This window comes from Primulina tabacum, chromosome 1 (genome assembly GCF_025594145.1).
Source record: "Primulina tabacum isolate GXHZ01 chromosome 1, ASM2559414v2, whole genome shotgun sequence".
In the NCBI taxonomy this organism is placed as follows: domain Eukaryota; kingdom Viridiplantae; phylum Streptophyta; class Magnoliopsida; order Lamiales; family Gesneriaceae; genus Primulina; species Primulina tabacum.
Window position 1 is genome coordinate 6949478 of NC_134550.1, and position 25229 is coordinate 6974706.

The following is a 25229-nucleotide window of genomic DNA, read 5'->3' on the forward strand; positions in this document are numbered from 1 at the left end:
AACATGATTATTATAGTAAATTCAAGATCGAGATTAAAAGATCCACGCTTTTAATATGGTTTGTTCATGTTCAAGATTAAGCATACTCTGCTTCGAATGACCCAACATTATTTGTTCTTGTTAGGTCCATGGTAAAAAACATGCACAAATAAGTTTAGACCCTTGGACACTCTCTCCTGGTAGCATCGAACTTCACTTGAAACCGTACATGTGAGAATATGAACAAGGATACAAACAGTAGTGAAAAGAAACATCCGAATTTCATTTTCATAAAGATCTGATCAACCTTTAAGGGAGAAATCTGATAGCATTTTCCTCATTTTCTTCGAGAGGACTTCGATCATATCACATTTTGCAATCGACTCACTCTATAACACCACTACTCTAGCTCGACTCGAGCTATTTACACTGCACAGAAGCGTGGTAATTTAACCTCGCGACTCGAGCTATTTACACTACCTAGAAGAGTGGAAAACTAACCTCAAATGGAAATACTTTCCGAATGCTTACATTTTCTGACTTCAATCCTCATGGTCTGATGTATCGAACTCTCTTTGATCTCACAACATTGTCTTCGTGGTCTCTGCAGATCCGACAACATCATAAGACCGATCAGTCTCTCCGAGACTCACGGGGTATATATATATTTTAAAAAATAAGCAAATCCCATTAAACTACTTCAATAAAAACACTGATGTCCTAAGAAAATTATTGGGTTCAAATTTAATGGCTGAAGCTTGGTATACATCTACTTGATGGCATGTGAGATGGCAAAGATAGAGACGATAAAAAAGACATTATTTTCTTGAGCTAGTAAAAAACACCAGTTTTTTGAAACTAAGAAGACGAATGCACCATATGGTACTTGAACCCAAGAGGAGTAAATGACAATGATGTTGGCAAACTACCAATTTGTTTATGTATACAGGTTCATTATGTTCAGATTCATGAATAGTGTAGCATAAACATAGCAGCAAATTTCGCTTCATCGGATCTTTGTCCTGATTAAATTCATAAATCAAACCAAACAAAGAATCCAGACAGAGCAGAGCAGAGCAAGAACTTAAGGAGAATGACATGAGAAAAACAGAACCAACCTTTTTCCAATCTTCAGTGTCCATTTTAGATGCAGATACTATGATGCTCTCAATCGCCACAGCTCGATCATACTGCCAACTACATTTCTTCAGTGTCCTAACCACAAACTTCTTATAAGTAGTTATAGTCTTACCATTCGCATCCACTGTAACCGAGTTCAAGTAAAAAATAACCGGTTGTTCACAGGGGTCGGAACTCACTGCTCTGGTATTGAACGTGAAAGGCCCATCGCTGCTACTCCTCCATGTTTGGAACGTAAGCAACGGTCTCTCCAAATCTTTAACAGTCAAGAACATTGGATATATTTGAATGGTATATCCCCATGAGATTGAAACTGACCATTTATACTTGTGAAGGTAGCAAATACATTGTTGCAATGTACGAGAGGGATCGGCTTGGTATGCGTTCATTAAGGTTTTCAGTGAATCCAACTGTGTTTGGTTCGGAAACAACGGCTTCACGTGGTCGAGGTGGTGAAGTGAAACTAAAGGTGTCAAGGGGTGTGCTGCTAAGAGGCCAAAGGGGTCGCCTCTGATGTCAATCTGGAGATTGAGGGTGACAAAAATGTTAGATATATAGTTGATATTTAGTCATACTGTTTACCTTCTGTACAATAGCAATGGGCAAAACTCGAAAAATTATATTTTTATAAATGTAACTCGTACGTTTTTTTTTTTTGGTCTTGTTGTTATTTAATTCACGATCTCAATCCACTAATTTGCGCAATTTTTCAATTTCTGTCTTTTCACATTGAAGTGTTGACTTGTCATCAAACTAGTCAGCAATTTCTGCGATACCTCGTTCCTTTCCGGTTTATTTCCTCCTACCTATGGGGATCTAATTAACCTTTCTTTACGGTGCCGAGTCAGCACTCCGATGAAAAATAACCAAAATGAAAAAAAAAATACAAATTAGTGGAGTAAACCATAAATTGTCCTATAACATACAAAAAAATAAAAAATGTGCAAGTTAAAAAACCAAAATTATAATTTTTTCAGGTAAAAGAACTGTTCCTTAAATTTAAACAAAGTCAGAATTTTCAACACTTTATTCTTATTTTTATTGCCATAAAAATTAAATTAAACTGTCCAAATTAGGTTCTTTTCACAACCAATAATTTTCATTTTCTCTTTCCATTGAATGCATTAATTTATTAGCAAAAAGTAATTTAAGTTAACATTTTGATGACGTTCAAATATTAATTTTTCTATGATATAAATGCTAAAAAAATTTGATTAAGTTCAGCCAATAAAAAATATGTTATTCTCTTTTACAAGTTATGTCGTTAAAGAGAAAATTGTTGCACGTAACCAAATAAAACTGATCTAATAACTTCAGATATAAATATAAATAAAAATAATCAAAACCTATTATTTTTAAATAGATATGGAATTAATTCTGATATAAAAATAAATAAATAAAAGACAAAATTGATTATGCGGAATCATTTACAAGACTAATTTTGCTCGTTAAATACGAAATTAATTACTAAAATTGAGTAAGGATAAAGAACTGAAAAACTAATTTTTTTTATTCAAATAGTAAAAGGACCAAAAAACATCATACAAAATAAGTGAAAATTTACGTTCTAGAAAAAAATAAATTAAATTTTTTTTAGAAAAAATTTAATAATATATCTTAATAATATTTTTTCCTTTAATAATCTACTAAATAGCTAGCTAGCCAGGGTTAATGGGATCCTACCTATGTGGGTACTACCCTCACTTCAATTTTAACGGATATGATCTTGCCACGCATACAATTTCAAAAAAAAAGTTGGTCCAATATATGCATGTACAAATCTTGGCCATCCATCCTATCATGGGGGACAATGCCCACATGGGTAAGATGAAATAAACCGCTAGCCAGTGGTAAATGGACTAAAAATAGATAGTAGAATACTTCCACAAGAAAGAAACAAGAGAAAAACTTGGGAATCATTGAGAATTGATGGTATGGTATATTTGTTTTTATGGAAATTTACATTTGACAGTTTGTAGTAATATAATTGGATTAGTGACACATTAACTTTTCAATTTGTATAATTGTCCTTTATCTATCCTTATTATTTATATTTTTTACATGTTCAGAATTAGATAATTTTTGGTAATATATACATGATTTTTTTATTTTGTGACAGGTAATTTAATATTAAAAATTGTCGAGTTCAAACCACACGATAACGTTAATGGGCCAAATTTATTTAGTTGTATGGGTGTGGAAAAACTGTCCTAATTGGGAGTGGAGTTGGCCAATTGGCACTTACCTTTTGAAGTAGTCTAACTGCGGACTAAAAGATTTTAGATATACTTACACAGTTGTAATTTTTGGTAAAAAAATAAATATTAACCTACACGATAAAAAAAAATTAATATCGGTTAATTAGATTTATCCTTAGACACATATAATCTCATTTACCGCGAAAAAAGTTAAAAGATCTAAATCATTCATGGTTATCGACAAAGAAACTAAAAAGTAATTGGTATATAATTTAAAAATAAAAAATAAAAATCTATGAGACTGTCTTACAAATTAATTTTGTAAAGAGTAGGTCTTTTGTGAGACGATCTCACGAATTTTTATCTGTGAGACGGATCAATCCTACAAATATTCACAATAAAAGTAATACTCTTAGTATAAAAATTAATATTTTTTTATGGATGACCCAAATAAGATATCTGTCTCATAAAATACACCCCGTGAGATCGTCTCACACAAGTTTTTGCCATTTGTAAGACATATATACGACCCAATCCGAGTCAACCTATGAAAAATATTAATTTTATGTTAAAAATATCATTTTCACTGTAGATATGACTTAAATCGACTCATCTTATTGTTCATATAATTTTATATTTGTAAGTGGTATTATGATTCCATTTACAAAATAATAAATACACCAAGATCTCCAATTAAGTCAAATGGAATTAATAGCAATTTTTGAATTCCCCAAAAAAAGACACGAGACAAAGACAACCCGTCGATTGTCATACCCCATGTTTTTTTACATTTAAGTAACTTTCCACCCTTGAGAAAATTACTAAAAGAACGTCGGAGCATGTATTAGAATACTTTTATAAATAATAATATAAATTTAATTCTTTTTTTTCCCTGGACATATTAATTAATCTTCAATTTTTCAATCTATACTACACATATCATCAATAATAATCACAAGGTAAACAAAATTTTCTTCAACACACAAAGTGCATTCACTAAATAAATAACCTATTCATAAATTTGATATAATAGAAAATTAAACAAAATAATTAATTTCTATATAAACTGATACCCGACACGACTCAACCCAAAAAATCAGGTTTGTGTTTGGAGTTTTCGGGTTCGAGTCAGATCGAGTTGGACCCAATAGCTGACCCGAAAAAAAATGATCGGGTTGGGTTGGGTTGAAGTCAACCCGTATTGATATGAAAATTTCCATTTAAAAAATAATAATAATTAATAAATAAATATTACCTACATTTTTATATATTATATGTCTGAAAAAATATTTATTGTATATTTATATCATAAATTTTTATAATTTAATATTTATTTCGAACTTTTTTATTTTTTAAACAATTATTTATTTGATTTAATAAAAATATTTCAAATTCATATATATAATAGAAACTTTGTTACAGTCTTTTAAATTAAAATATTATTTTCTTTGAATTTTTTTTAAAAAAATTCAAAATCACGTTAATCGGATTCGAACTCGAGTTCAAGTTGAGAGTTTTTGGATTCGGGTTGGTTTCGAATCGAACAATTTTTGAATAATACTATTGCTTCAACTCGATCCAACCAACTCGAATGGAATCTCTACAAAATATATAGATATAAACTAACTTTGTGAACAATAATTTCTTGTGTTAAATAATTTCTGTACAAAATTCAGAGATTATGATAAAATCATTTTTTAAAAAATATTTTATAATAATTTTGAAATCACAAAAATCAAAATCGTACAAAATAAATTATGTGGAAGGATAGATACCTGGTGGAAGCCTGGTTCAATGGTAAGCGGTACACCGAGTTCCCCAACGCAGGCCCAGACCCGCTGATCGGAGCCGTAGAAATAATGGTACCTATCCAGACAGCCGTCCATTACTCTCGCCACCTCCGCCGCTAATGGATAACTAATGGCGAAACCTCCGCCACCGAACGCCATATCGTACGCATGCATCACGTTCTGCTCCACGCTCTCCGAGTTCCCGCCCACGTACACCATCCTGCGGTGATCATATTTCCCCAGCACCGACACCAAATTATCGGGGAAGAACACAGTGTCATCGTCCCCCATAACGAACCACCTCACGTCCGGCAGCCCCGCCCGGAACAAATCCACCACCACCCGCGCTATCCTCACCGCCGACTCAGACCCGACCGTCCTCCTGAACCGGGTCCAATCCGACGAGACCCGGGAGGGGATGTTACTGGGGAGGGTGTTCCTCTCGTCGAGGAACACGAACCCGCGGGTCGTGTTGGGTTCATACCAGATATCCGAGTAGTGCCGCCGGTCCGTCCAGGTCCGGGCCGACCCGCCGATCCCGAAGGCTATGTGGGAGATGTTTGTGGGGAATAAGTCGGAGTCGAGTCTGGCGATGTACCGGGCCGGGTAGGGGAGGTAAACGGGCCGGTTGGTTCCGTTGAAGGAGGAGTAGAGAACGAAGGAAATCGAGGCAACTAAGAAGACTACGGCGGCGGCCTTAAACGACGCCGCTAAGAAATCACAGGCCTTCCACTCCGCCGAAGCGAGCTTCAAGCACTTGAACGGGTCCTGACCCGGATGATCTCGGGTCTTGTACATTTTCTTCTTCACAGGAAACACTGTTGCATTTGATTGATTTCTGTTAGAGAATTATGGAAATGGAGACGCCTCATATACTGTGTGTGTGTGAATTAAATAAACAGTACTAGGTTTTGTTTTCAGGTCAACAAAAAGTTGAAGAGACCCAAAGCAATAAATTCCAATTTCTGCCACCCACACATTTTTTTGGGTATGTGTTTGGATTAAAAAACCATGATTTTATTATTATTCTTTTATAGAAAATAAAATAATAATAATAAGATGAATTAATAACAAAAATAATTAATAATTACAATATTTATTTGTGGACTCAGTGAATTTTTGAAATGGGACGGTGATAGGGATGATAATTTTAAGATTGACTAGAAACACAAATTGGGTCGGAGACGTGAATGACAAACTAATTCTCATCTCAATCCATTGTCATTTTTCCGTCTTAATCTCCATAAAAGCTATTGTATCCATATCTTCTTAAAAAAAATAAGCAAAAATAATCTAGGTAGAGTTATTTTCTTATTAACTAAGCAAATTATATATACAAATATTTTATATAAATTCTTTGTAAAGATTAAAAGGCGAAAATCGAAATATAAAATTATCCTCAGAATTTTTTTTATATATATATAAAAACAAATAAACTAAATTTTATTGGTAATTGAAAATGCGTGATATTTACTTGAAGTGAGAAACCTGGGATTGGGAGATTGGGAAACGTGTGTAATACTCCTAGCAAGGAGTTGGAGGTAGCGGACATACCATGTTGATTATTCAATAGTATTAAATTTAAAAATAAAACATAAACTTAAAAGCATGACTTTTTTGTTTTTCCTGTAGAATACTAAAAGTCAAGTTACGTAATTATTCATTCACATAACAAGTTATGAATGGGTATTTAGTGAGAAGATCTTATTGATCTATTTTTATAAGCACAAAAACTTGTATCAAACAGTCTCATCGGTCGTATTTTGTGAGACAAATATTTTATTTGGGTCATCCATGAAAAAATATTACTTTTTATGCTAAGAATATTACTTTTTATTGTGAATATCGGTAGGGTTGACCCGTCTCACAGATAAAAATTCGTGAGACCGTATCACAAGAGACCTACTCTTTTGTAAGATGAGCCAACTCGAATCATATTTAAATTAAACACAAAAACTTAAGTCAGACAGTTTCACGAGTCAATTTTGTGATACCGATACTCTATTTTGCCCACCTATGAAAAATATAATTTTTTTATGTTAAAAATATTATTTTATATTGTATATATGAGCAAAGTTAACTCATCTCACGAATAAAGATTTGTGAGATCATCTCATAAGATACATATTTTAAAATAAAAAGTAATATTTTTAGTATAAAAAAATAAAAAATTTCATAAATCAAGTATGATGAGATATATATCTCATAAAATTGACTCATGGATGGAAGTTTTCATGATAAATTTTTTGCTTAATTAATTATTGGTAATCTAATTCAGACAAATGCTTTGAAGACAATCATCTCCCCGTCGCGAGAGAACAAGAGAACAAGTCTGACAAACGTGGAAAACTGTACGATGTTCTCACTTTGCTATCAAACAGTTATAATTATATCATTGCCTAAAATCTTATGTTTATTATGGGATGCTTGAGGAAAAAACGTTTAGATAGTGTTTTGATCAGTTGGTGATCCTAGTGTCATGATTTAATGATTATGGTTTTTAGTACCGGAGCTTAGGGATTCTTAGACAAGTTATACATGTATTTAAATACAGAATGAGATAGCCAGCGAGTGTACATTCTTATGTGTTGCGTTTTATCTGTCATGATGTGTATGTTTTTGTGTTATACATATGTTTCATGTACATATATCATGTTGATCTTGTATCTAATAGGGTCGCTCATATGTTTCTGATATATGATCGAGCATCGGGAGCAATCGTCATGTCGAAGACCGAAATTACGGCGGTTAGCATACCTACTATCCACGATCTTGATGCGAGTAGAGCTACCCAGCAGATTTGACCCCAAATGGTTCTACTCACTCGTGGCGCCTAGACTAAGCATGATGTTTTACGTTTACCCAGTTACTCAGTTCATGTAATTTGTATGCACTTATAGGTTTGTATACTCATATCTATACATCAGGCGTTTTGTCGCTCACGTATTTATTTTTATATTTGACACCTCATTCGATGGGGCATGTCTTAGCTTGTACGAGGCTGGTTGTTTAAGTCATGATTATCTGAGGAGCGAGCGAAGACCCAAGGAGGTTTATTTCGATTTATTTATGTTGTTGGTTTTAAGACAATGATTTCGATTTAATTGTATAAAAAACTAAGCTTTTATCTTGTTCTGGTTAACGATTGTGTTCCGTCAGTTTTTATCCTTCGGGATTTATGTTTGTGTTTTTGCTCCTTAAGTTGTGTAATTATATTTAACTAATTAATTAAATACATGTTTAACAAGTGTTATTAGTGAATCCGGGTTGATTCATTACATTTATGGTATCAAATCATGCATACAATTTTTGGGACATAATAGTGGCGATTTTGGGATTTAATAGTTCGTTACTCATTTCAGATGGCCGGTTTTGATGATGGCAATAGTAATGGTAGCATAGGTCGTGGACGTTGAGGCGATGATAATGCTGATGACCAAGAACATCATAGATAATATTCTCGAGAACACCGTCATCATCAAAAGATGTCCATCGTAGATTCGATCTACATAAATTTATCTATATGGGGGCCAAAGTCGTTAGTAGGAGGCAAGACATGTAAGCTGAGACGTCTGCTACTCGTTTTCTTAAAACATACTATTTTTTTTTCAAACCTCACATAGCATTCGACCAAATCATAAAATGTTTTGGAACCATTTTAAAAGTAAAACAACCAACTATTTTATCAACTCAAAAACATTATTCGAAAAGTATAGCACATACTATAACCTCTCAAAAACCACTCATAAATAAATCGTCGTAAAAAAAATATCTTTAACATCACTTAAAATCATAAATCATAACTAGTGCGGAAAACTAGCGTCGGTCCTCGGGTTATGTGCACCTTCAATCCATCAAAGTCAACCATCAAGACCTCCCATAACCTTATTATCATAATCACATGCATCATACACACCTAGTGAGTCTAAAGACTCAACACATCATATCCTTAATATCAAGTAATACGTAATACAATTAACATATAACAGTAAAAATACTTGTACTTAAAATATCGTTTTCATGAAGATGCATAAACTTAAAACATAACATTTTCGTAAACATTTTCGTGATACATAAAAACGTTTTCATAATCTTATGCATAAACATTTTCATACACATTTTCATATAAACTTAAACATATTCATATTCGTATCCATATTCATATCAACATATCCATGTCATCATATTCATATTTATATTAACATATCCATATTCGTATCAACATATTCATAGTCGTGTCAACATATTCTTATTCATGTTCGTGTTTGTTGAATTCAGATCGTGATTGTGACTCGTATTCTTTAACGTATTGGGTGATGGATTCATCTACATGTAACCACAGTACTGGGCGGCGGGGGACACCAGCAATACTCTCACCGGTCAACTGGGCATTGACCTTACGTATTAACATATCATGTCATTGGAAATACGATCGTCGGGACTTCCTCTGGGGTCTTTTTCCATAAATGGGCTCCCTCTGGGGCCTTCTCCCCTCATGACATCTCCAATCATATCATCGTATTCGTATCAACGGAAACACGATCGTCAGGCTCCCATTGGGACCATAACCCTCACGATATTTCCAACATATTTAGTCACAATCCCTTCACGTCCTTCAACATTTCGTATTTCCATCACTTAATAAAAACATGCATATAATATCGTTTTTCTTTTAAACCAAGCATGCAACACGTCTTTTAAATGTCAAAGATTAAACCATAAAAATCCATGAACATTTAAAATAAAGGTTTTAACATATAAAAATCATAAAAAAAAAACATAAACGTTTTAAAATAAACATTTAAAATAACATTTAAAATAAACGTTTTGACATATTAAATCATAAAAACATCTATAAACATTTAGAATAACATTTTAACATATTAAAAATCCATAAACATTAAAAATAAACATATTAAAAGCTTAAAAATTCATAAACATTTAAAATTGACATATTAACATATAAAAATTCATAAACATCCATAATCTTTGAAAATAATCATAGTAGCATATAAAACAGCATTCAGGACACTGCCATGACGTTTACTAATTTCTAGATGTAAAATGACCGTTTTACCCCTAGACGTAAAATTTCACGTTTTTGACTTTTTATTAATTTCATTGACTCTAACATGTCCCGAATAATTATTTAAGCCTACTTGAATTTTTTCATATTTTTATTTAGCTTAAATCGAGAACTTTTAAATTAATCTTTTAAATGTGACGTATTAATGCGTCTTAATCCCGAATTAAACCAACCTTAATATAAAATTTCCAAATTAAAAACTTAGACTTTTAATAATTATTTAAGCTTAAATCTAATTTTTTCTAATTTTATAAATCTTAAAACTAGGCGTTTCGATTAACTCGTTAATTAGCGTTTCGCGTGGCGATTAAATCCCGAATAAATCCAAAACTCATTATTTTGATCCCAAATTTTAAACATAGCATTTTTCAGATTTATTCTACCCTTCCAAATCATGAGCCACACCCGTGGACCCATGGATTCAATTTTAGTTCTTAAATTTTTGTTTTTGACACATAACCGAACACCCCGAGTCATCTCCTAATTTACTCGAGCCACGCCCGAGCCATCTCGAGCCAAAACCTAGCCAACCCACATAGGGACCCTACTTACCAAGTCTAGCCCAAAGAACCAGCCCTGGCCCGCTCAAAAACCTTCTTGAAACTTGACCCAAAATCCTGTACGTGAGTGTGTGAGCCTCCCATGAACAAAAGGACTCCTACCTAGTCTAGGACTCCTCCAGCCCTTAACCACTTGACTCTTCATGACCCTAACCTCCCATGGACCACGCCCAGACCCAGCCCAGGCCAGCCTAGCCCCTTGAACTCGCGCCCGAAGCCCTGCACCAGATTTCATGCAGCTTGGTCGAGAATCACACTTATACTAGGACTCTACTTTTATGTTGCTAGGACCTAGCCAACCGCTCCAGACCTTGAACCAGCCCCTTGTGCACCTTCTTAAGACCCTAAAGACCTAACCTAGCCCAGCCCAAACCCCCTGGCCGAGCTCCTTTCTTCCCTGCACCAGCAAAACCTGCGCTGCTCCTACTTGCTTTCGGGTGGAGTCCTTCTTGGTAAGGAAGGACTCCTCCCAGCCCTTGGTTTTTGAGTCCTAGCATGGCTAGGACTCTGCCCTGACTCATACCATTTACCCAGTTACCAAGTTCACATCATTTGCATGCACATATAGATTTGTATACTCATATTTACGTACTGAGCGATTTGTCGCTCACGTCCTTCGTTTTATCTTGGGCACCTCATTCGACGAGGCAATCTCAGGTTGGACGAGGCTGGTGGTTCAGGGTGTGGTTAGCGGAGGATTGAGCGAATACTCAAAGATTTTTATTTCGATTTATTTATGTTGTCAGTTTTAAGATACTAGTTTCGATTTGGTTGTATAACAAATTAAGCTTTTATCTTGTTCTAGTTACCGGTTGTATTCCACCTATTTTTTTCCCTTGGGATTTATATTTGTGTTTCCGTTGTTTAAGTTATATAATCATGTTTAACTAATTATTTAATTGCATGCTTAACAAGTGTAAGCAATGGATCCGAGTTGGGTCACTACAACTAAGGTAACGATCATCTATTGGATATAATAAAATTATATGTCTAATAGATGAACGTCACACCAACGGTGCTTATATATGCACCCATCATTGGGTGTCCATGAAATCAAAATTATACCAAAAAAAAAAAAAGCGCGCGCGCACACACATATATATATGTTTTTGATATATATATATATATATAATATAAATATCTTTTGATAGAAACATAAAACTTGAATAATCTTTAATGCAAGATGCAATAATTATCTCTCATAAAGAACGATCAATACGTCATTTGACTCCTACATGTTTTGGTTATGGAATAAGAAAAGATAATTTAGAAATTCGAGCGTATTTTCCATCTGAAAAATATTATAACATTCCATCCAATATTTTTTTATTTATTTTAACTAATTCGCAACATGGCCCTTTTACAATTCTTTTTTGTTTAAAAAATAAACAGTATCTTTAACTAAATAAAATTTTATAATAAAAAATATACATTTCAATTTTTTAAGATTTTTTGGGCATGAAAGTTTTTAATATATTTAAAAATCTAGAATTTTTTTAACAATTTTAAGTTTTAAATTTATTTCATAATTTATTCCTTTATATTTCTTTTCAATTTAAAAATAAACAGAATCTTACGGTATTGCTTAGAACTAAAATAATTTATTTTTAATCAAAAAGTTATGAGTATGTCTCTTGTGAGACGGTCTCACGAATCTTTATCTGTGAGACGGGTCAACCATACCGATATTCACAATAAATAGTAATATTTTTTCATGAATGACCCAAAAAAAATATATGTCTCACAAAATACGACCTGGAGATCGTCTCACATAAGTTTTTGTCAAAAATTATATATTCAATTATTAATCTTATTATAAATATAAAATAAATAAATTTTAAAGTAAAGATGAGAAATGAAACTTACACCAACTTCTGAGATAATAGATTGAACCGAATTGAACTTATTGGACTGAGAGTGTAGACCCATTTTAAAACCAATACTGAAACTAATATTGAACTAAATCTGAACTGGATTGGATCCTAGAAAAAATCAAATCTTTTTTTTCCAACCATTTTACCCGATCCAAACTTAAAATAGTTATAAATCTAATTTAAATAATTATATTTTTGTAAAACGGTCTCATAGATTTTTATTTGTGAGACGAGTTAATCATGTTCATATTTAAAATAATTTTTTTTTTATAGATGAATGATCATCTCATAAAATCCGGTCAACATTGAAGTGGATCCGGATCGATCCGTCTGATAAATATATGTATTAAATGAAAAGAATCATCATTTCTGGTTCAAGACACGTGTGCATTAATGATTGGAAACTTTGACGCCGTACTCATTCTCGACTCAAAAGTTGAAATTTAAAAGCTCTCTTTTGCTGTAAATTTTACATATAAAACATTTCACCGTCTCCGCTCACAAAAAAACCCTTGTTCTCGGGCAATGCCTTCTCCGTGAATCCTTCGATGAATTTCCCAACTTTGGCAGGTTGGGGTTTTTGGGATTCTTTCTAAATGATGTGTTGGAGTGTTATCTTATCGATAGCGTCGGTTTTGTGCTTGCGATTTATATGTTTTGTTTGTGGATTACGCCTGATTGAATTTTCTATCGTGGGGAATGACTGGTTATTTCATCCTGCATTGTTGCATGGATGAATCGAGGGAAAATTTGTAATGAAACTAATGGTGTTTGCTTAAACGGCTACAAGAAGTGTTTTTATAACATTAAATGAAAATGGGATCTGCTTCCGTTGATTTGATGGGTCTTTTTTGACGGATGAAGAATGATAGACAATGTAAAATGTAAACTGAGTTGAAATCAATCCCTGCTTAAGTGATGTAAGGGAATTCATTGTGTCTACAGTTGATATTAGCTATAATCTTGGATTTAAATTATTGCGATGCATTTCTTGGTATAAAAGTATTATGTTTCTTTTTTACTTAAATATTTTACTTTGTTGGTTTGAGCTTTTGTGCTTTCGGCTTTGTTTCCATTTTCTTAAAATTCTTGTTATTAGATTCATTTTGTTTCTAGTGTTATTTGTGATATTGCTATTATTCTTGTCCCTGATTCAGCCAATTTTCCGACCTCGGGATCTCCTCTTCTCGGCTGAAAGTTTAACATGTTGTCAATCTGAAGCATCCTCAGAATGAATGGGTTTAACTTGTTGGAGCTTACTCTTAGGGATATTCTTCGCATGATCAATCCCTCGGGACAGGATTGGTCTGTCAGATTTCAGATTATTAATGAGCTTCGAGCTGCAGTTGAACCCATGGAAAGTCTAAGAGGTATTTGATGCTTTGACATATGCTTCTTAATGGTTATTGTTACCCAACCACTTGAAGTTTAATGGTAGACATACACTGTGTGAAAGAGATAACAAAGTAGCCAAGCAATTAAGCCTTGCATGTTATACCTCAAGCCAGGGAATATTGGTCTATGTTCGGTGTGGTGTTGGACTTGGGACATGGAACACGTGGTCATGCTAGTTGTTATTAAGTCAATTGCTTTGTTGCATGTACAATTTGAAGACACGTCTTCTGTCAAACATACTATGGCATGGACACTTCCCAGTCCCTTGTGAATAAAACCTTAGTATGGACCATCTTTCTCAATGCCATTTAGTTTTATAAGAATATTCATGTAGGGATATAATTACTTTCAAGAATTTGATCAAGCGGCAAGCTCAACATACTTGATTTTTTTTTCCAATATCCATCTTTTATTTAATGATCTTAGAATATGCTGGTTTTTGTAATCAAAATTGTCTTTTCCACGCTTAATTTGTATCTTTCCTGGGAGCAGATAATGTCAGGTAACTAGTTTTTCCTTCATCCTGCAGTCATGGACTATACCAAACAATCTATGAGCTCATAAAATAATGTTAGGTTCCTTGTATCAACTTGTTAGACAATATGGTCAGCATATGAATGTTTCATTTCTATAACTTTATATATGACAGGCTAGAGTAGTTTGTACACATTTGATGTGTACAAGTAGAAATTAAATGTTATTGATGAATGCTTATTTATCAGCTCGAGCGGATATAGAACTTTGTCAATATAGTACAAGTATGCCTATTTTGAAGGCGAGATAGATGCTTCAGCTCCCCAAGTCATCAACTTGAAGAAGTTTTGTTTGATAGTTGAATAACCAAACTTAAAGTTATCATCTTTTTTCTATGATCTTTTGGAAACTTTGGAAATATGTAGGTTAGCGACACATCTCACAGTTTATGTTCAATTTTGCCACAGCAGGGGCAACTGTGGAACCATATGGATCTTTTGTGTCTAATCTCTTCACAAGATGGGGAGATTTGGATATATCCATAGAATTGCAAAATGGTTCTTATATTTCATCCATGGGAAAAAAGCAAAAGCAAATTATTTTGGAAGATGTGCTTAAAGCCTTGAGGAAGAGGGGTAATCTGCTACTGATGAAAAAAGCTAATTTTTCACTCTCCTTGAGTATTATGCTTTTGACTATGTGTTCCATCCTGGTCATTTGTTAATGCAACATAATAAGATTCTCAGTGTGCCATTTTATATTACACGATGACAAACTTGAATCTTTTCCTCTTTGTTATGAAATTTTATTTTCACCGGTTTTCTCAACTTATTTGCTTCCTTCCATTTGATGCACGATGATATCTACGACTAGAAGTTTAAGTGGTTGGTGATGGCAAAAAAAGAGCAATTCTTTTGAAGTTATTGACTATGAACCAAAGAAATTCAAAGCAGGCAATGCAAACTTGTACATCTTAATACAATTATGTTTTAAGAAAAGAAAAACTGAAAACTTGCGGGATCCTAGTTGTGTTCTTATGACAATAAGCCTAACCAAGAAGATTCCCAGAGTGTGACTTCAAAAAAATTTGTTAGAGCAAGGACATCAAATGGGCACAAATCATTGTACCTCTTTGATCCATCACTTAATTTGCTTTCAGGTGGATATCAGAGGTTGCGATTTATCTCTAATGCTAGGGTACCCATATTGAAATTTGTGGGAAGCTGCAACATCTCCTGTGACATCTCAATTAACAACTTAAGTGGTCAAATGAAGTCAAAACTTTTATTCTGGGTCAACGAGATTGACGGACGCTTCCGTGATCTGGTTTTACTGGCAAGTTTCTGTGTTGTAGTGGCAAACATGCTCTGGAAAACCATGATACAATATTAATAGTAATCTCTTTGTGTAGGTCAAGGAATGGGCCAAAGCTCATCGCATTAATGATTCAAAATCGGGTACTTTGAACTCGTATTCTCTCAGCCTGCTTATAATTTTCCATTTGCAGGTAATTTTAGACCGAATAATGTCATTCAAAAATGGTTAAAAGAAAGCTTTTTCTGGGGTTTTTGAGCCAATATATGACATCCATTGCTGACATGAATTCAAACTTATTAAAGTAAATAGAAACATAAGAAAAGCTTCATAGAAAAATCTTGATCTCAAATCAAATTATTGTGGAAAAGCTCATGGAATTTTTTTCTGATCATAAATTGTATTCGATCTTCAATCAAGAGTTTCTGTCAGATTCAACCTTTTCATGACTCTCTTCACAAGCAATATACTTCGGCTAGTTATTATTTGTTTTGTTGTTCCAAATTATATATTTTAAACCATATGCTTTTGTTACTCTGGTTCATCCTCCTAATATCTTGCAGACTGTGGTACCTGCAATATTGCCTCCACTTAGAGAAATATATCCAGAAAATATGGTCGACCACCTTACTGGTAAGATCGAACTTTTGTTCTAAAATTTGCAACATCATGCACAGATGGTTTTTCTGGAATATTTGCATATTTCTTGTTGTAGCATCACTAATTTTTTCTTTCTTTGTCTTTTGTGTTGTCTGAGAGTTTAATGAAAGACAATGTACTCTGATCTGATTAAAGAAAGAAATTAAGATGACTTCATATACCTTGTTCTTTTGGAGAACTCATTGTAATATCAAATGTCAATACTTTGAAGAATTTACTACGTTGTATCCTAAATGGATGAATTATCGATGCATAATATGTGTGAATACTTCTAAATAAATCTATGACAGCGTTGATTGTATTCAAAGCTATCAGAATATGAACACTTGGGAGATTTTTTAATCCACCATGAATTATATTTATGATTCATGGTCTGGCTACTTTTTCCTGCAGGTGTGAGGGCTGCTGCAGAAAAAAGAATAGAAGATGTTTGTGCCATGAACATTAACAGACTTAAGTCAGATAAGTCAAGATTGATTAATCGAAGCTCATTGTCAGATCTCTTCATTTCCTTCCTTGCAAAGGTTATTCTTTTAGATATATATTTCCCTAAGCACCATCCCTATCGGTTAAACTTCCAAATTGTATTTCAAAAATGTTGTGGACATACTGAAAAGCTTCTCTCAGTAGTTACACATAAAAGTTATTCCAGTTACATTAACCCGGATTCTATGTCTTCACCTTCAGTTTTTTGACATTTGCTCAAGAGCTTCTACGCATGGCACTAGCCCACATTCTGGACAATTAGAGCTCATCGACAGCAACATGAGATGGTTACCAAAAACCTTTGCATTATTTGTAATCTCTCCCACTCTCTCTCACTCATTTTGTGTGTGTGTTGTGTCATTCAATAATCCTCGTGTTAACTTTTTAAGGTGCATTTTTTGTTTACCCTGCATATGTTCTATCAAAGGGGATCACATGCTATGGTAAATGGACCTGTTAGTGCCAGATCAACATACAGAATTTAATCGCACTCACCCCTTTTACTTGATATTGTTGGTGGTGGTCAGGTTGAAGATCCCTTTGAACAGCCAGCAAATACAGCTCGGACAGTTAGCAGCAACCAGTTAACAAAGATATTAGAAGCAATTCAGGGAACTCAGGAAATGCTCTACGCACCCAATCAAAATCAAGCGACACTTGTTTCATTTCTTGTTGGGCCACATGTATTACAGTTGATGACTAGAATGCGTACTCCTAATCCAGTCATCCCACAATCAGCAGCAAGAGTCCCTGTTCAAACTCATGTCAGAAGTGGACCCAACCAGCACCCGAAACAAACACCAAGGCCCTTGAAAATAGAGAAACAGTTTCAAAGGTTGAAGTTGGAAAACGGAGGGGAAAAAAATGGACCTGCTCATGCATCAACCAGTCAAAGGCAACAAGTTAAATGGAGGCCAAGATCCGAGAGTAAAATGGATCCAACTGGTTCTGATGGCTGAGCATATCTTTTGCTTACAACCATACGATTGCCAGAATGGAGGGTGAATAACTGTCCCCAAATTCATTTCATGGGAGGTAAAACCATGATCTTATGGCATGCACTTGCGATGGTTTCTTTTTGATAATGACTCCAACATCAAAGAAAAATCATGACATATATACATGCAATTCTTTTGGTCGTGAATCATGATCGAAGAAACGAGAGAGACATGATTCTTGATATAATATCAAGAGAATGTTGAATTAGCATTTATGCTCTCCTTTTACCGTTTCTTGGCATTGGATTTTCTTTGAACTGCATCACTTTTTGATCTTTTTATATGATTGTTATTTTGTATTCAAAATGAGAAAATTTCTATTTCTAAAATATAGTGTATAAATACAATAACTATTATATTTTCAGGGGCGTCTCATGCTAATGGCCTCATGTTGCTTTCATTTCGTACACAAATGAATTTCTAAATTAATTGGTGAAAAGTTTTCAATTTATTGAATTTAAAATATTTGTAAGAGAACGATAAGAAAAGGATAGTTTTCACAAACTATTAATGGAACTCACGCTTATTTTAGTTATTATTTGATAGTACTTTACATATAATTCTTTGAACAAATATTGGAATATTAGATGTCAAATTCTAACATACTAGCAGAGATGTAAAAATGGGTAAGCGGTATTTTAATACACCATCGAACAAGGCGGGATAGGCCGACCATCATTTGGCTGGTTGGAAAAACCTCAGCCTACCATGGCTTATAAAAAAATCATCTCCAACCTGTTCATGTTGCTATAATTCTTAATAATTTTGAAAAATTTATATTTATGAATAATGAGAGAAAATTTTAAATCAATAGAGAACCCGAATAGGGTTTATAAAGTTTAGAGAAACTTTTTTTTTCCATTTTTAAATTTTTTATTTTTACATGGATTTTTCGACAAAATTAATATGATCTTGATTTCCATCTTTAATATGTCTTCATTCTTTTTTCATGATACTTACACCAACTTTCATCCCAAATCCGTTTATGTGTGTATCAAAAATCCGTTTGATTTATATAAATCCAAGAGTAGTTTTAGTTTATCTCGAAATTTTTGTTTTTGGAGCTTTTTTGAAAAATGAAAAAGTAAAAGCAAATAAAACAGATAATCAAGCATAATCTGTTCCATGTCACTCTGAGAAACATATTTCAACCAACATGGAATTTGTTGTGATTGTGTGTTTGTACCAGGGAGATTTGGCCTACTCCCTCTCCCTCGTATGTTTTTACCGTCCGGTTTTTTCAAAAAGGTATATGAACATGCAATTTGAAATCCATACCTCGTGGTTTTACGATTGTAAAAAGTGCTTCTCACACACTAAGATTCTATAACTGGAGTGAGGGCCCTGGGAAGTTTCCCTCATTGCTACACGCCAACGCAAAGCCTTTGCAATTGCTTGAAGTTCATCCATCACAGCAAGTACGTCACGTATATATACACGTCCACCAGGCCGCAGAATTCGGTCCATTTCAAGCATGATGATGGAGAGATTGCATCTGAGTTAAGGAAACGAATCAAATATGCGAGTACAGCATGCCAGAATGCGAATAATTTTAAACAAATATGGAAATATCGCATTCATGGCCTATGTGGTAGTTCCTGATGGCAACCGATCAATGTGTCTAGTCTTATCATATGCTCCCACAGCTCTCAAGAGATTGATGTCCTAAGGCATCATCAAAACAGGATTTGAGTCCTCTCTGAACAAGCTGGGAATGATTCACATGCTTCAAGGGGAGTGTAAGAAACATAATAATAATTTTTTTTAAATCTGGGGTGTATATCTTAGGCCAACTTACCAAACTTGACTTGACTTCACTGTATTTCTAATTCTACTATGTATCGAAGCAAGTGATTTATCATCTATAAGTATTCTCCTTCGATTTTGTTCGATAATATGTAAAATATAACAGTGGTCTGTGATGCCACTCGTACCTTTTCCGTTCAGTTGATAAAAGTTCAGCAGCATGGATTAAGTCGTAGGTTCTTGGGTATGTGTCCAGTGGCTCACACCTGCAAAATATTGTATTATCATCTGTTTTTACTATATAACAAGAATCTAAGAGAATTTAAATCGATAGGATAAAAGATCATTATAAGTTAATTTTATTTTATCACTGTTTCAATGAAAATATGCAAGTTATCATATAATTTGATAACAGATGCATCTTATCTTAAAACACATTTTGCTATGCAACTTTTGTCTGCTCACGGGTCATTGTTATTGAGAAAGTAAGCATGAAGAATTCGAACCAGTCATGCATAACCCCTATAAGACCACGGTCGTATATGACAGGCAATGTATTAGGTCCATTGACAGAGACAATATTGAGCACCCAACAGTCCAGATGATTCTCAATCAGTGCCGCTGCAAACCTGCCAGTGGAAGAGCTTTTTAGTTGGTCAAGAAAACTGTACTGATGAGCACCAAGGATACTACCAGAAAGTGCTCCTTCATAGTTTACTGATAAATATCAAACAGAAAAGTAAAATGGAATTAGAAGTCTGTGTATGTAGAGTTACCCTCCAAAACCTGCTCTCATGTCCAAGACATTTCGAAATTTTATCTTGCTCCAATGTAAATAACGTATATAACCGTCGATTATTTCTTTCCAATATTTTGATTCCGTGCTGAAATGCATTTTCTTTGATATGAAAGCATCGATTTGTATGCTCTGAAGCCTATCTGGAGGATTCTGCAACCGTTCTGGCCAGATTGTAACATTTGAGCCATATCGTTCCTCTGGCAAAGGTGTTATGCATACTTTCGAAGCTACGTACCTGAAGTAAATTAGGAATGGTAAATTATGAGAAGACAGAACACTCTATACAGCCCATTGATTATCGTTAATCACATCATAAAACATAAGGCAATGTAACGCGTGAGCCAAGTTTCATTCTGTTTTAACATCTCTCTCCACTAGTAAATGAGCCCGCTTCATGAAAAGACATTCCTCTCCCATGCATTTGTTTTACATTTTGGTCTATTATTTTCTTCCGAAAACTACTTAGCGCAAGTGCAATCTTCATCTCATAACAAAGTTCACGCTCGACACTTAGTTTTGCACTCATTCACTCGTTTGGATCATAATCTGCCAATACATGTTACAACTCTTCACCCTTACATGCTCAGAATGGATTGCAAAAAAACAGAAACACACCACCAATCCAGTATAGATTACATTTACTGGTATCAAAGCAGGTGTAGCAGGCGTACTCAATAGCTACTTTACATTAAAGATAACCAAAGAGTCGGGAATCCTACCAAACATTATCAGGATCATCATCACGTATACACAATGGAGGCTGGGATCCTTTCTCACGGCTTAAATAGCAACTGTTGTTCAAGGGCTTCTGCCATATTGCAATGTACCCCTCCTTCTTCATAAGTGTCCAACAAATACGTTTAGTAAGGTTAACCATATCTGTAGACACCGAAGAATTACTCTTATGAACAAAAGTCCACTAATGGGGAACAAGTAACTCATGGTATGAAGCATGGCTTTAATTCACACCGAATTTCAAGTAATTTACCTTCCCATTGTTCTTCAAGGACTGCTTCATCCTTATAAACAGGCCGCGCTGCCCAGACAAAATATCCCCCTGCTCGGAGCATCCTATTGACTTCAAGAAGCCGAATTCCATCTACGCAGCAACAATTTGGAAACAGAAGCACAAGCATGAGTTAAAATAATTAATCCCTGAAACATATGAGATTTTTTTAGACCAAGAAAACATAGTTTGCATATGGCAAGAATTAATATTAGTGTGTGAAAAGTTCCATATGTTACCAAAGTCAGAGTAAAATTTTGGCAACAAGGATCTTAAACTCCACATCAAATTATGGTGTAGCAACAAGAATCTCCAACACACAATCTTTTCCTCATCTAGAGTAAGCATCGATAAAAATTATAAAGCAGGATTTCAAATTTTCACTTACACAATGTCAGACTTGGCATACAATCAATGACGAGTCCATCTTTTGAGTCAGGTTGGTTGAGTTATAAACATTCAAACAAGCAAACAAAATTGCATCATTTAAACAACATAGCGATATGATAGTGGGTTTTCTAGAAAAGAAGGGCTAGATTTTAGTCATAAAAGGTCCATAATTACGAATTTTAAGATAATATATATAGCATAGATTCTCCAATTTTTTACATACATTCCGCTAAACTTTGGTCGATGGAGCAAAACACAGCCCAAGATTTCTGAAATTCAAACTTAAAAGGACAAATTCCCTTAACATTCCTTATCACTACAAGATGAACAAGTTGACAATTTCAATTGCAGTATATCAACAAAAAAAAGGTGAAATTTTTCACCTCACAATTAAAACTAAATGGAGGAGTTTTATTAAAATTCGTTCTCAGAATAAAGTTTCAGATAAAAATAGTTTTACCATCTCGAGTCCAGTTGATTCTGCATCTTGAACAATGTACTAAGTCAAATGCTTGACTTGGATAAAGTAAACGCCGAGTTGCTAATGCTGCTACCATCGCAGGCACATCCACGCTCAAGAGCAAATTGAATCTGATTCTCATGAACATCTTTTGGGGCCACAGACAAGGTGATAACATTCCGTGATAGTAAATAAGCGCCGAAACTCGCAACACCACAACCAACGTCCAGAGCAACTCGAGTTCGTCGACCAAATGCAATTTCAGGGAGCATCTAAAAATATAGACAAGATCGAAGTTCCAAAGCTCATTTTGCATTCATCCTTCTAAAATACAACCCATTCTTGTATTAGAATGTCGGCAGCTATTAAAATTAATGAATGAACACCTTTTCAATCCGATCCAAGTACTGGTCTACCCCATGAATGAACTGCGTACCACCTCCAGGAAACTTGAACTTGTTCTGGTCAATAGTTATCCAATCCTGACCTCCTTTGTCCTCGGCCAAACGAGCATGAGGAACATTACTAAACCACACCTGCAGGGGAATACAGTGGGAACATAACTACCATGTTAATGATTATCACTGTCTTATTTTGCTCGCGCATCAACACCCATCCACATTTGCACCCCCCTTGCATAATAAGCAGTGCAATAGCTTTCAAGTCATCTTAGGCCGAGACACCGAGTCCAACATATATTTCAACCAAACCTGAGAGCATAACAATTTGAGGTTCATTCTGAGCTGCTCTCACGTAACTCATGAGCCGTAGGATATATTGGCTATTGAAACCATCAGGACACTTTTCTATATATAAGTAAATCCATGGTTGACTAATCGCATCACAATAGTGTTGTGCACAAGTGTCCAGCAAGAAGAACCCAATTTGACCAGCTTACAATGAGAGAACAAGTGATGACCTTTAACTCAAACTGATAAAAGGAAATTTTTTTAAAATAGTTTTATTTGAGAAAAGGAAAAAGTTTACCTCGTCACGACTTCTGGGCCATGGAATAGGAGTTTTGTACCCATTAGGAGCAGGGACCAAGCAATTCAACTCCTTCCCCTTTTCAGGACAATGCCGCTCAAATTTCTCCCCTTCATCCGTCGAATTCGATTTTTTAGTGGCCTCCTGGTTGTCCAGACAAGGTATGTACTCACTCATACTCTGCGGACACATCTCAAACTTCTGATGCCTAACTCTAACCTTCTTATCGCTTTTTTCATCACTTTCTGATCCCTCAGTTTCATTCGCGTTCTCCGAATTCTCCACCATCTTCGGATCAAACTCGCCCACATCAAAATCAACCGTCATATTTCCACTTTCATCCACCACCCCCATTCTCTCCAGCACCGGCGGAGGCTGTGCTGGAGCAGGAGCTGGCACTATCTCTTGCTGTTGCTGCTGGAAACTTGTCTCATTTATGAGCGCATGAAGATCGAAGATTTTGTTGAAATTAGGAGAGAGGCCGACGACGGAGGAAGACGGCGGCGTTTGAGATTGCTGAGATGAGAAGAAACCGAGCTGCTGATAGAAGACATCGGAGAACTGCTTGCCGAAGTAGAAGGAAAGGAGTGAAACGAATAGGAATGCAGATACTTTGAGGAGAGAGAATGGATTGGATCCTCCGCCATAGCTGAATCCCTTCATTATATTCTGTGAATTTGGAGATCCCAATTGCATGGATTTGTGCATGAACTTCAGTCGCACGTGTATCTCACATACTCTATCCAATGGACATATCTCACGTGCCAACCACACAGCGAGAACGTGTGTGTATATATATATATATATGTATATATATAGTGTGTGCGCGCGCGCGCGCCACTTTGTGTGTGTTTTGTTTAGAAAACATGATTAAACCAGAAACGTGATGAAAATATTACGATCAGACAAAAAAGAAAGAAGATTTCAATTTTAGGATGATCGCCTTAAGCAACATTAAACGCGATTACACGTTAATTTTTTTTTCAAATTTTAAATTAACTTATTAAAATCATTTCAATTTCCATCAACTAAAAACTCTAAAAAAAATTTCATTCGCCTCAAAACTCATGGGTCATTATCCCATCAAAACCCTTCCCTTCAATTTTGAGATTTTATTTAAATTTGAAAATTTTGCATTACTATTAAATTTATTGTATATATATGTGTGTGTTATTTAGTTTATTTATTGGTATGTGATAATTAAACTTTTAATTGAAACAAAAAACTTTTTTTTTACGTTTAATCTCATATTAAAACTGTTTAAACTTGAAACTTGATCTTGAAGTTTCGTTAAACAAAAAATTTTTTTTAACGTTTAATCTCATATTAAAATTGTTTAAACTTGAAACTTGATCTTGAGGTTTCGTCACGCTTCACATTTTTTATAATCTTTGACCATATATATATATATATATACACACATATATATATATATGACAACGGAATCTCTTTGCAATTAAGGCAAAAACTTATGTGAGACGGTCTCACGAGTCGTATTTTGTAAGACGAATCTCTTTTTTGGGTCATCCACGAAAAAATGTTACTTTTTATGCTAAGAGTATTACTTTTTATTGTAAATATCGGTAGGGTTGACCCGTCTCACAAAAGACATACTCTTGCATGTTATCATACTCCAAACTCGAAACGACATCAATGGTCGAAAAGCTTTTTTAATTTTTTTATGTATATCGAACTATTATACAATTACGCGGCTAGAAGTAAAGTACTCGATGCAATTATGCAAATTACAAAATGCATATACATTAATTCATAATCGACGTAAATTAGTCAATAACATGATAGTAATTTATTACTGAGATATCGTAACCAAATTATATAGTCAAATTGATTTGTTCTGTAAATTTGGAATGAAAATAATTTCCTCGG

The 25229-nt window shown here is 34.5% G+C and overlaps 2 protein-coding genes and 1 pseudogene across 7 annotated transcripts; 1 reads left to right on the forward strand and 2 right to left on the reverse strand.

Moving 5' to 3' along the window:
- Window positions 1–241: 241 nt before the first annotated feature.
- On the reverse strand, window positions 242–6089 carry LOC142538209 (uncharacterized). 2 transcript variants are annotated; one of them, XR_012818729.1, is made up of 4 exons: window positions 5093–6089; window positions 1299–1640; window positions 1098–1194; window positions 242–583 (listed from the first exon to the last, which is right to left on the reverse strand). XR_012818729.1 is itself a non-coding variant. In XM_075643561.1 (3 exons), the coding sequence occupies exons 1-3, from the start codon at window positions 5903–5905 to the stop codon at window positions 482–484; spliced, it is 1458 nt and encodes a 485-aa protein (XP_075499676.1). In that variant the 5' UTR covers window positions 5906–6086; the 3' UTR covers window positions 242–481. The 2 variants fall into 2 exon arrangements, 1 of the variants encoding a protein (XP_075499676.1); XM_075643561.1 differs by having other exon boundaries at window positions 1098–1640; window positions 5093–6086.
- Window positions 6090–13093: 7004 nt separating this feature from the next.
- On the forward strand, window positions 13094–18187 carry LOC142538220 (protein HESO1-like). Of its 5 annotated transcripts, none has more exons than XM_075643585.1 (9): window positions 13095–13197; window positions 13785–13997; window positions 14964–15131; window positions 15656–15831; window positions 15908–16003; window positions 16374–16443; window positions 16864–16994; window positions 17158–17268; window positions 17484–18187. In XM_075643585.1, exons 2-9 carry the CDS (start codon window positions 13859–13861, stop codon window positions 17913–17915), a joined length of 1323 nt encoding a protein of 440 aa, XP_075499700.1. In that variant the 5' UTR covers window positions 13095–13197; window positions 13785–13858; the 3' UTR covers window positions 17916–18187. The 5 variants fall into 5 exon arrangements, with proteins under 5 accessions (XP_075499709.1, XP_075499700.1, XP_075499705.1 ...); XM_075643590.1 differs by having other exon boundaries at window positions 14967–15131; XM_075643594.1 differs by lacking the exon at window positions 13785–13997 and having other exon boundaries at window positions 13094–13197.
- Window positions 18188–18321: 134 nt separating this feature from the next.
- Window positions 18322–24070, reverse strand: LOC142538213 (putative methyltransferase PMT12; annotated as a pseudogene).
- Between the last annotated feature and the right edge of the window lie 1159 nt (window positions 24071–25229).

Excerpts from the sequence above, each read along its gene's own strand:
- LOC142538209 (XM_075643561.1), bottom strand. The coding sequence starts at position 5,905 with ATGTACAAGACCCGAGATCATCCGGGTCAGGACCCGTTCAAGTGCTTG. Across the intron at positions 1,641-5,092 it reads TTGAACCAGGCTTCCACCAG|ATTGACATCAGAGGCGACCC; the intron begins GTATCTATCCTT and ends CTCAATCTCCAG. Across the intron at positions 584-1,097 it reads ACACTGAAGATTGGAAAAAG|AGACCACGAAGACAATGTTG; the intron begins GTTGGTTCTGTT and ends TCGGATCTGCAG.
- LOC142538220 (XM_075643585.1), top strand. The coding sequence starts at position 13,859 with ATGAATGGGTTTAACTTGTTGGAGCTTACTCTTAGGGATATTCTTCGC. Across the intron at positions 15,132-15,655 it reads TAAAGCCTTGAGGAAGAGGG|GTGGATATCAGAGGTTGCGA; the intron begins GTAATCTGCTAC and ends ATTTGCTTTCAG. Across the intron at positions 17,269-17,483 it reads CAAAAACCTTTGCATTATTT|GTTGAAGATCCCTTTGAACA; the intron begins GTAATCTCTCCC and ends GGTGGTGGTCAG.